This window comes from Athalia rosae, chromosome 1 (genome assembly GCF_917208135.1).
Source record: "Athalia rosae chromosome 1, iyAthRosa1.1, whole genome shotgun sequence".
Lineage (NCBI taxonomy): Eukaryota > Metazoa > Arthropoda > Insecta > Hymenoptera > Athaliidae > Athalia > Athalia rosae.
The window spans coordinates 15,239,973-15,252,052 of NC_064026.1; the positions used below are offsets into that span (position 1 = coordinate 15,239,973).

Sequence of the window (12,080 nt, forward strand, 5' to 3'; positions counted from 1 at the left end):
GTTATTCGAAAATTTCAACGGCAGTTTCTCGCTAAGCGCGCTCGGTTCCATAATCCAAGGTCAACGAAATGAGTGAGTGGTCGGTGAAAAATTGTTCTTCGCCGTCGTCATTATTCTGGCGGATTAAACTTTGAGCCGCGCGATCTACTCGGCGACCTTCTTACAGCCAAAAAGTTCTGTTTACTTTTTGCGTATCCTTCGTGTTATTGATCGAACCGCTCTCCATATGCTACTCGCTGCACGCGTTCTGTCATAGGACCGGACAACGTTGATTCGCCGCTAGACGCGAAAAATCGTAAAGTGAAGAAAAAAACTCGCGCGACAATCGCATAAAATTTATCGCGCCTTAATTACGCGTTGTATATTACGAAGTGTCCGTTATCGGCCCTACGATTCGGAAATAAATCCATTTCATTTTTTCCAGATCCAAACTTTTACCGTATGTTTTGTTTTTTTTCTTCCGTGACATCGATCGTGCAACAGAGATAACACCTGCCGTCCACCGGACAACCCGATTCGAAAAGTGCCGCAGCGGCTCGATCACCGGTGTGAGTAATTGGTATCTTATTGTTAAATAACTTGTCATCTGAAATACGGATGAAATTATCGCGGCTGCTGCGAGTGCGAGTACAAGTTCCATTATTATCGTATATGGGGAACTCGTACATCGATGTTACGTATACGGTTAATTTTTCAAATCGTCTCAACGACTTCGTTACATACACATTTGTATAACGATATAATATACGGTTTTCGAACAAAAAAGAAGAAGCCGCAACACGCGTAAATGAAGAAAAGAAAAGAATTCGGAAAAAAAAAAAACAGAAACGTCGTTACAATTATCGTTATTGGCTGAGATTTTCTGACCATCGTATGACTCCGAGGGTTTTATGTAATAAGCTCTGCATTTTTTAAACGCGTGTTCGCGAGCTGACGACGAGATGATCGAGCTATGTATGTACACACACACACACACACATCGTGTACAAGTAGGTATGTGCGATGTCATCTGTTTATATCAATGCCAATTATTTCATGACTTTTTCTTTCTTTTGTTTTTTTCGCTAATCCCCGGTATCGATTGCGGTATCTATTGACGGTAAGAGATGATAAAAAATTTCTCGCATTATAGCTTTCCTCGTTTATAAATCGGCGAAAATTGCAATAATCGCCGAAATTAATCACGCGCGCTTCTGCAGTAAACGTTGTTCGGTATACACGACGCGCTGCAGCATCTCGAGTTGCGACGTGTGTGGAAATAATTCCGTTAGTTAGTTCCTTTTTTATTTTTTTTTCTTTTTCATTTTTCATCACCGAGATTTGCCTACTTTCACCGCTTCCACATAGCTGACTGACTTTCGATGTAGAAAATTAACCAACTCACGTTCGGGAATAACTTACACGTTCGTATGAGCGCCTAAAACAATGCAGACGTTATCGACGTTCAATTTTGACGCAGACAACAAAAATAAAAGGGAAAGGTCGAATCGAAATTGAAATATTTTGACACCATATCCGAAGCGTGCGTCTTCGACGAAAGTCGGTTGAAGATTTTTTTACGACGATCGATTTCCGTCAAACGTTGTATACTGTATACATACATACGTATGTACGAACAATTGTGTTTAGGGAACTCGCCACTTCATACATGAAACTTTACACGTATGACGTCCGCTCACGCATACCTCAAGATCGCGATTTACATTTGCATGATACAAACTACGCGGCAATAAATTAATAATAACTAATGACCTAGTGACGAAATTAGAAGGCTGCCGTTCGATATCGATCTCTCCCTCTCTCTCTCTCTCCTCTTTACTCTCTGCAAAACACAGGGTTATATCCATCTGCATTATTTATCGGAGATCATCAATTTTAAATTCACTTCGATCCATGACTCGTTTCGAATGCACGGGTCAGGAGGAGATTAGTCGGAGTACGTGCTGCCGGTACGAAAGCGTTTTTTTTTTTTCCCCCCCCCCCCTTTTCTTCTCGTCGCTGACAATTTAAAGAATTGCAGGCGTCGTGTACTTTTAGACCAATTGAGATAAGCGGATCGTTAATTAAAATCTTTAGGTCTATGTAAGGCATCCGAGTTAATTTGTGAACACATGACAATTAGTGAAAAACTTTGATTAGGAAGGCGACGAACGCAAGTAAATCAGGTACTCGATTTAGTATGCGCGGTAAAATATAAGTTGAGGTACACGAAACTCGGGATTAAAAATAATTTTAAAACAAACGTGAAATCGAAATTGTTGTTTTCTGACCTGTTTTTTTTTTTTTTTGTTTCTATCCGGTTCTCAATAAACAAAAGTTTCCCAACTCATATGAGACGGGAATCGGCGTAGGTTCGTGCCGAAGTAGTAGTTGCGAGATTCAAATTCGTAACGCTGAAAATTCTTACAACCGTTAATTCGGACGGGAAACTGTGGCATTTTTTTATCACAGGTGACAGCAAATAGTAGCGGTACTATCGTCGGTTTAGGTGGCTGTAAAGTCTCGTTAGATTTGATTGGAGAATAGTAAAAACTGACGACGATAAAACCAGCAAGGGAAGATCGGTTATCTTAGATGTTATCTAAAAATGAATTACGCAGTAGACTTTTAAACGGAGATGATAATGATACATAATCGTGTGTACGGCATTATTACATGATATAGATTTTCACATGGTAATCAAAAGATTGACAGAAGTACCGGATTGGCTGAAACGGGGGTCAGGCCACTGCGAACGTTTCCCATTGGTCGGTTAAACGCGTGTTGTTCTGTTTCCTTGGAGCACGCGTCATCAAATTAATGAACAATCCGAGAGATTTTCTCGGCAGTCGTGACATAAAAATTTACGGATACGTTATAGATCAATCATGCGATTTCCGAACGATTTCAAACGTGGGGTAAGATCGTTTTAACCCGAACTTACCGGTGACGAATCTTCCGCGGTGGGGCCGCAATCGCCTCCTGGAGGTTAGGTTCAGCTTTTCTTTCGTCCCCTGACATTCGACTTTTCGGAGTCGCAAATTTTTTTTAAATAATTACCCGCCCACTTGTTAATACTGTTTAGTCAACGCCAAAGATCCGATGAAATTTTTCAATGCCCAAAACCCGATCGCTCACTGTCACCGTTCGCACATGAGTTTTATTTAGCACGCCAATAGTTTATGCGCGATTACACCCACGGTACAATGCGGGTATAAATCTTTAGTACGAATTTTACCAACGATCCCTTTTCCGTACACATGCATTCGATCTGTACCAACACCACCCTGTGCAAACGGTACATGGTCTCTCTACGCGCAATCGTCGCTGCCCTCTCCGAGTTATCGACGGAGAAATTTTTCCATTAGTTTTTCCCACTGACCTTAGATGTCCTTGGCAGTTCTACGCGGGCTCGAACCTCAATGATCGACAACAATGGGGGGGTTACTTCGAATTGTGTCGTTCGAAGCTCGGCGGTTTATCAGCCGTCAATTCCTCCGATCAAACTGTCATTGTTTCCTACGACCTCGATCACTCCATTATTCTTAGCCAAGCGTATGGTAGACGATAGCTGGGGAAATGTCGTCGATAGGACCGCCGAAAAACGAGCGAGTATTTCTGGACGCAGATTCATTCGCAGACGTAGTGAGAATGGTGAGTTCACAGCGATGTTCGGCTGGCGTTCGTTTGATTCGGTAGACTTTCAGGTACTCAAGAGATTCGTGAGGATGTTTACCCCTGGAAAACCGTTTCATCGTGCCGGATGCTTAGTCATAAATGTCGAGATCGTTGCCGAAGGTGATTGGTATTTGGTAGAAATGACGCATTGCGGTGGATGGAGCCGTCGCGGAGTGGAGAGTTTGTTTCGAGAATTTCATCTCTGTATGAAAAATCGTCCGCTGTCCGACAATAAGGTCACAACGCACGCTCACGTATGGACCAGATGCAACGGGGAGGGAAACGAGATATTTTACGACGTCCGAGGTGCGTCAGATTTCGTCAAACGAAAGACAAAGTTAACCGGTGGTTTCGTTCACTTTCCATCCTTCAGGAACTACGTTTTGATAAAACTGCAAGTGAGTCCACGATGCGTTCCGCGATACCTACAAGCGAAAGAATGACTCTTTCGTTCATATTTTAATACATTCATTATTTTCAGTACAAACTCCGAGCTCCGCACCTGACAGAATTCAAAGACATTTTGATCTGCGAATTTCTCAGTATGAAAGATACCCATCCCTGCGTCAAAGTAACGTTCCATTTGGAGAAGGAAATCTTCCACACGAACCGAGTCCCTTCGGACGAAGATTTTGAAAACTGTCAATCATTGTATGGACCATTAGTAGCCATAATCAAGCAAAGTATGAACAATCAATTCAAAGAACGCTGCTTGGAGACTCTGAAGGTCGACAACGCATTCGAAGCACAGAAGGTCCTTGGGAGAACGTTGTTTTCAATGACACATGACAATTACATGATACCCTAAAAGGTGAGATAAACAATTAATCGCAACGGTTGTTTATTTTTTTATACATTTATTCAATAAATTGTAAGCTGATAAAATAAACGACAAGTTGTTCATCTCGATCGAACCGTCGTCGACTCTCGTCACGGTGATATTCAAACTTTGCCGGTTAGCCCGCGTTGAATGACGGGAAATTTTCATCGGCCTATCGCGCAGCTCAGGCGGCGCGGTGTCAAGAAGAGCCTCATGTATTTTTCCCAGTCGCACGACCGAAACAGGTCAGGTTGGGCAGGTTCACTGACAGCGTACCGAAAACAGCGTCTATTCCGTTGAATGAATAAGAGTCGCCTCGCAATGCTCCGTGTGCTGGTGCCTATTGGGAAAAAAAAATGTGCGCCGAAACAGTGAATGATATTCTCGAAACGAAAGCAGAAGATCTGAGGTTTTCGAGGCTCCGATAATCCCTCGATTAATCACCAGGCTCCCGTATAAATGTGTGCAGTGGACGTTCGTTACCTCTGAGGTTTGAGGTTGTGTAGCCAGTGGTTCTCAATTCGGGAGTGGTAATTTCACAAAAGTACGTACGTACGTGTATACTACAAGATGGTATTGTTTATTAGCATGCCAGTACAGTTTCAGTTTGCGTTATGTGGCCTTATTTGCTCCCCGAGTTTTCAGCCGTACCTCCGCAACCTCCGTATTGTCTGAGCCGAATAAAAATTGCGTTATTTTGTCACGTCCGAATTCGTTATTCCGCATCACCTCGGCTACGCCGTACAGTTCCTTTCCTCGTCCCTTTTCAGCGTTCGTTACCCAGCTGCACGTAGTCCTCTTTTTATCCTACCGGTACGTGTTGTTTAAAAGCTGCGGTAAACGCACCAACGTGAATAACGTACGTACGTAGATAACGAGAGGCGTGTGTAAAAGTAACTAATGCTGAAATGCCCCATCCGCACCGATGATCCCTTGCAATCCATTGAGCCGCTCGCAGTCCCTCCGCAGCCCACGTAATTCTCTTCACAATTACACGTATAGCTATAATTTTCATCGAATCGGTCATGCGAGACGCAAAAGCGCCTTCCGTCGATGCACCTCGTACAAATCTATTCCCCGTCTATTCGTCACACGAAAATATTGCGCCGTTATAATTTCGGACAGTGGTTTGATAGATCGGGAGAGGAGCACCCCGTTAGCGAGGTGGGTTTTCAGAGCCCAATATTTCACTCGCTCGAGGTTCTTATGTTTTTTCTTGGATTGAATAACCGGATGCCCTCGGAATCCAATACTTTGTTTTTTTTTTTTCTTTTTCCCATCGTTTCTCTTCTTTATTTTATTGATTCAACGTGTCTGGTCGGAGGTTATTCTTCCCTATTTTGTGAATTGTTTTCATGAAAAATGAAATCCCTGAGTTTTCTACGCGACCATAACCCGTCGACGAAACTATGGCGAGAGAAATAAGCCGGAGATTAAATGAATTTATAATTGAATTATTGATATTCAAGTTTCACGTAATTGAAATAGCGATAACGTTTTTAATCAGGCGACGTCCTTTATTGAATAAAGAAAAAAATGCATCGCGCTAGACGAGCTAACGGAGTTGACAGTTTGTTATTTGTTATCTTATTTTACTTGAATTATTTGTTTTTTAAACATACTTATGAATATAATTACGTTTATAAATAGATCTTTATGCTCGTTTAGCAAGACTGTCGTCGATCCGTACGGTTTAACAATCTGTACTTCGTACGAAATGTCGTTGAATAAAATTTCACCAATACATCAATGACTACCGTGGAAAACTATTCGTTCGGTAAAATTCTCTTCTCTTTATGAGAAAAAAAAAAAAATAAAATAATCGATTTTCAAACGATACAGAATTTGACTTTTATTTACCACTTCAATTCTACCGCGTTATGAACACCTGTCGGTAGGTAAAATTAATAGAATCTTGGATCCTATTACAGGAGGCCCACCGAACGAATAAAAATAACTATAGCGACCAAAGAATTCCCGCTGAACATTCAAAAAGTTGATAGAAATCAAATGATCTCTGTTGAGACTCCGTTAATCGATATCCGTAAAATACCAACGAAGTGATATTCTCACAAAACTAGATGATTGCCTCAGATGAATTTTTGCATCGTCCGGTCGAGAGGTCTGCGTTGGCCAGTTTTTGACGTACAAAAGATTCAACTAGAGTATCGTCGACGTAGCGTTGGCTGGATACACATTGTACGTACGTACAGTACATAAAAATCGTCTGTGACGTATTCGTGCGGATACGCGGAGGACTTTTTGTTGGTGGGATTGTTGTCTTTGTTGTATTTTTATACGAGAGACCCCGCATCTCGGAATCAGCTGCAGCAGAAGGAGGCGGGTGTTCGGGTGGGACGTGTGGTAGATGAGAAAAAGTGGCGAGAGACCCGGATAAAAAATTAAACCGTCACCGCGTTGTACGAGCGGGTTAAATTTTCTCAGAATATACCAGAGCCAGAAGGATGTCTGAGTTAATTGCACCGAGATAAATATATATAATGTATGCGAATACCCAAATGACGCTTGGACGCCCAAAGTTTATACATTTAATAATATGCGATTCGCGGCCTCTTATCTCAATTTTCACTTTTAGCGATCAACGATCCCGCGGTTCCTGAACCTGGAATCTCCAACGAATCTCATCCGAGATTCTAGGTCAAACGCTGTTGTTTTAGTTCATTTTTCTCAATTTGTCCGATGTCATTCGTAGATTTTTTTTTTCAATCTTACGACCGGTTATTCGAATATTTACGTCGAAACCGAAAATTTCTAGAAAGTGTTTCCGACAGACCGCACGAGAAAATAGGCCGGAAAAAAAGTTATTCAAATAAAATACATCTTCGGGCTAAATTCAGTCTATACGGTTATTAATAGAACTACCTTCGATACATTGGCAGGAACTATATGCGTACAGACTTCTTTTTGTACCTACATGGAAAGCACGCGCGTCGCAACGATTTTTGTAGAGGGCAAAGAAAAAAAAAAACACGAACAAAAAAATAATACATATTATAATAAGAAATAAGTTATACTTGTTAGCCAAACAAGGAACGCCTTCTTGACGGTATAACAAACTCTTTGTATTTCTGCTCGTACACATCCTCCGATCAAATTTTATTAAGAATTACAACCGCGGGAGTACTTAATGCGGACAGACAACATGATTATATATATACCTACGTACACATACGTGCGTATGTACTTACGTATCTATGTACCTAGCATATAGCCATCGCTGTGCGCAATGTTGTTATTACAGCATGTGGTTTTATTATTGTTATTAATATTATCGTTATTATTATTATTATTATTATTATTATCGCAAGAGATCTCTCGACCGTCCGAGGAGCGTTTACGCACGAAATATTATCCTTGGAATTTATATTTATTTGATTTATTCATTTTTTGTCAAGAGAACCGAAAAATGGTTCTTTCTCTATGTATGACATATACCTACGCTAAGGTGTTCTATATAGCTTATGTTCTAACTCATTGCCAGTGGAATTAGGAAGGATTTGTAATGAAAATGAAAATATCGGCTTTTGCGTTATTTGACGTTTATTCGAATAATTTTTCTTTCGAATTGTTTCAGCCCCCGGACTGCAGGTGACAGCGATAGGCTAATTCGGGTGCCGAGACGTGGTTGTGCGAAAAAAAAGGAAGGAATAATAATGAAAAAATTAAAATGCTGGTCATTCGGTGGTAACGATCAGGAAATGAAAAGCGGCGCCGGATATTTCAGCGAGAAAGTAATGCTCAACAGCTCGACGGACAAGTGATAGGTCACCCTGGCGTGCAGAAGGACGGGGCATCGTCGGCCGGGGTCATCTTCGTCTTCGGCTTCGGAGAAGTCGCAGAGGATGCCTGGACCGACATCGGAGAGACCTCGTGCCCACAGGCTGACGGATATCGAGCCTCAAGCTGCAAAGGTCTGCTCCTCATCTTGCGCGAACGTTTGTTTACACGATATTCTTTCTTCGTTTCCTTCATTCTGTTTTTTTTTTTTTCTCCCTCCTCTTTGCCATGGACATTTTTTTGAAGGAGTAATAACTTGTTCAAGTACTCGTGAGCCGCTACTCGTTCTTCATCTTCCTCTCATCTTCTTCTCTTCAGTTATTCATTACACTCGTTATCGCACGAGTACCAACGATGTATACAACGTGAAGTAATCGTACGAAGCGGGCAAAGTTTATACCTATAGCCGCTGCGCTGCCTACCGCGCTCAACTTGTGCGGTTCGCGAGTTGAACTAGTTTATTTTTACAAGTTTTGTTTACATTTCTCAGTCGAGGCTCTCTCGATGTAAGTAAAGCGGAAAAATGAGCCGTATTGGTTTTTATCCTTCCCCCCCCCCCCCCCCCCCCCCCCCTCTCTTCGATTGCAATATCTTATCTCAAAATGGAGTTACGTTTACTCGCCGTACGACAAAAAAATAAAAAAATAAAAAAAAAATGTCTCGCAAGTCTTGTCTTCGATTATATTTCGATTTTTGATACCGGAAATGGAACATTTTTCAAAACGTTAGAGCGGCTGGTTCCTACGGTATTTTTACCTCAGGCTCAGGAGTATCAGGCACACGAATTCAATCGAGGCAACTAAATTTTGTCGATCCCAGAAGCGGAAAAATTGAGGATAATTCGATCGCTTGAATCGATCAATAATTAATCAGGGGAAAAATCGTAGGAGAGCAATGAGGTGCAGCGCGCGCTAGTCTTCGTTACAACTTGTAGTTCGTCGCGAACTGCGAGCTTCGAACGTCTCGTCTGACGAAATTCTATTCTATTCTCTTCTATAGCGGCGACCAGAATTCCGATATTCGTATGCAGTCCCGTTTGTTTCGTACCTAATTTCGAACGAATAACGATATTTTCGGATCGCGGAAGTCTGTTCTATTTACTATCTTTCCCTCAACCGTGTTCATCCGTCCGAGTCGCGGGGCTCGCGAGAACAAATCGATAGACTCAACTTGCGCTCTATGCCAGGAATCCTCGACGTTCCAGATGCAGCTGTCAAACCCGTCCGCCCAATAAAACGGCCGCTTTTGTAATTATTCTAGAAATATACCGTAACGCGTGCCATTTGTTTCTCCGCCGGTGCTCTCCGCGTCATTATTACAAGGTTTTTCCCGCCGCCAGCCCATGAGAAATTCATCGAGGCGAATTCAATTCAAACACGGAATCTCGCCATAGCTTGCCCGGTATTGAAGTAAGCGCACTTGAGAGTGCGAACCCTGGATATAAACCGTTACCTTTAATGAATCCCGCAAGGATCATTTGTCGAGCTCTTAACGCGGTTAGAGATCACGAATAAAAAGAAACACAAAAAAAAAAAAAAAAGAAACGGGTATTAACTATTAACTGTTATAATGGCGATAAAACGTGAAAAGAATATTGCTCGCCGAATGAAATGATTTTTAACGGCGTCGCGACGTAGGTACTCGTAACCGATTCCGGGTACACACACATATCTCTCGGTTCACCAAAACTGGACAACAACAACGCGAAGAATTCTGTCAATCTTCGGGGTATCGATGTAATAGAATAAAAGGCGTTTTTTTTCAAGTGACATTCGTGTTGCAGAAAATTCCTAAATACATCGACACGGATGATGGATTGCTAAACCGCCCGCCGAGCCTCCCGAGGGATATACTGTATAGTATAATATCGGTGTTCGTACACGAGTATAGGTTGTACGTACGTAGGGACGCGTTGGTGCGGCGATACGTTGTGTCGGGAACATACACTCGAACACTCCGATACCCGGACACCCGAAAGCTGCATGACCTAGTTTTCATGCACCGAGTCTGGATACATTTTGAATGTTCACGGAAGATGATGCTCCAGTTCCTACTACTCTGCCGCTCTCTCTCTCTCTCCCTCTCTCTCATTAACGAGCAATAGGTGACGCGTGGAGAATTGAAAATGTGACAATGTAACGGAGAAGCTCACAATCGGACGTGGAAGGCGCAACTTTGTTAGCTGATTAAATATGAAGTTGGAAATACGTACGACGTTATATTATAATAAGCATAGCTGTGTACGCTTTGGGAATAGGATACGCTTACGCCCCGCGACATATTCAGATCGTCGTTAGCAGCAGCTGTTCTCCGCGCTGATCTAGCGAGAAGATGTTCGGAAAACGTATTTCGCCTGTATTCCGTATTCCGCGCACATTTCGTCATCTTTCGTCCGCGAAATATTAACAAGCGATTAGCTACAGCTGTTGCAACCTTAGGGATACGACGAGCAACTCCCGAAAACTAATTCTTGCACGCTCTTGAAAGTTTCATGCTCATTCCAATTGCGTGTACGATATAACAACTGCTGCTTTATAGACGTTCGGGGAAATTTATTTATTCTATTCGAAACCTGTAGCTGTAGCTGTAATTCGATTCATCTCTATTCGTTTATCTAACCGGTAGCTCTCTTCGGTTACAATTTACGTGTGAGATAAAAAGGCAGTGTTCTCTACTGCGCACATTTATATGTATAATAATTGTCGGAATATATCAGATAACAATAGGAAGTTTTTCTCGTCTCGTTATTTTTTCTTTGTCGAACGGTAATGATTGTTTCGTTACCAAACTCGTGTCCGTGCAGATGAGAATGACGTCTTTCGAATGGAGCAAATTACGAGAAAATATATTTACTCGATTAAAAAAAAATCTTCGAAGCGTTATACGTGCATGATAATTCACCTTGAGACATTTTCGAATAACTTACGGCGATAAATTAAACTTGCAGCATCCTAGTTTCAAATTTATGAAAGCGGAAACAGTGCAACGTTTTGCTCTGATCGCTTTCACTTTTTTTTCTTCAATTGTTCTCAAACATCTCATTTGAAATACACGCTGCACGTTCGCACCTCGAAGAACGTTGATGCGGTTCAACATAATTTTAATTAACCAGAATTACTTAACGCAAAAAAGGAGAGTAATTCGATAAAGTTACGTACGTACTATGGATGTATTTGAATAACCTATTGAGAACCGTATGCATATAGCTGTTGTAATTGTGTATACGACCACTTATCTTTCAAGTCGATTTTTTCGATATATCAGGTGTGTTCTATTTGTTGGCATAATTGCGACGATGCGGTGCATAATAATGCCCTAGTTTTCGCATTGAAAAATAGGAAAGAAAAAAAGAAGACGCAGAATTTGCGATAACGTCATAGCAACGATGCTCGGCGTATGGACAAGTGTATTATGTTAAGTACTCGGGGCTATAGCTGACTCACTGGAAATGTCACACTTGACCAGAATAATCATACAGACATGTTTTCAGGTTTTTGTTACTGTAACATGATCCATTGTATCGTTGGGAGTGTCTACCGAGTTGCTTCGACGAAATACTCTTTGTGACGGTGCACCTTCTATTAGTGTATTGATTAAATTTTCAAGACATATTTTGTTACTTATGTGTATCAATAGTCGATCACCGTATACCAGCACCTGATTGCGAGCCTTTCGTAACTGGGAGTTCCTGGTTGCATGAATTTTATTTAGAGATAATCTTAAAAATTTCGCCTCGTTTATTGATTGTTGATTTATTTATTGTTTACGGTAAAATAAATAGCAGCAGTTGAATGAAAAAGACAGT

At 41.6% G+C, this 12,080-nt stretch overlaps 3 protein-coding genes across 5 annotated transcripts in view; 2 read left to right on the forward strand and 1 right to left on the reverse strand.

Moving 5' to 3' along the window:
• Nucleotides 1-3,314, reverse strand: part of LOC105690471 (acetyl-CoA carboxylase) — a 24,019-nt gene extending 20,705 nt beyond the window's left edge. For both annotated transcript variants that reach the window (XM_012408256.4, XM_012408255.4), the window contains exon 1: nucleotides 2,924-3,314. In XM_012408256.4, the coding sequence (XP_012263679.2) occupies nucleotides 2,924-3,000 (77 nt within the window). In that variant the 5' untranslated portion in view covers nucleotides 3,001-3,314. The remainder of the gene's footprint in view (nucleotides 1-2,923) is intronic.
• The window catches only part of LOC110117253, a 7,295-nt gene extending 2,749 nt beyond the window's left edge, over nucleotides 1-4,546 (forward strand). The window contains exons 2-4 of the mRNA XM_048660386.1: nucleotides 425-546; nucleotides 3,367-4,055; nucleotides 4,139-4,546. Of these exons, the coding sequence (XP_048516343.1) occupies nucleotides 425-546; nucleotides 3,367-4,055; nucleotides 4,139-4,465 (1,138 nt within the window). The 3' untranslated portion in view covers nucleotides 4,466-4,546. The remainder of the gene's footprint in view (nucleotides 1-424; nucleotides 547-3,366; nucleotides 4,056-4,138) is intronic.
• The window catches only part of LOC105690472 (rho GTPase-activating protein 32), a 23,739-nt gene that overhangs the window by 2,153 nt on the left and 9,506 nt on the right, over nucleotides 1-12,080 (forward strand). Inside the window, exons 1-2 of one of the 2 annotated variants that reach the window (XM_012408257.3) lie at nucleotides 4,717-5,021; nucleotides 8,073-8,409. In XM_012408257.3, the coding sequence (XP_012263680.2) occupies nucleotides 8,341-8,409 (69 nt within the window). In that variant the 5' untranslated portion in view covers nucleotides 4,717-5,021; nucleotides 8,073-8,340. Of the gene's footprint in view, nucleotides 1-4,716; nucleotides 5,022-8,072; nucleotides 8,410-12,080 lie in introns of those variants that run through there. The other variant, XM_048660381.1, reaches the window with a different exon arrangement.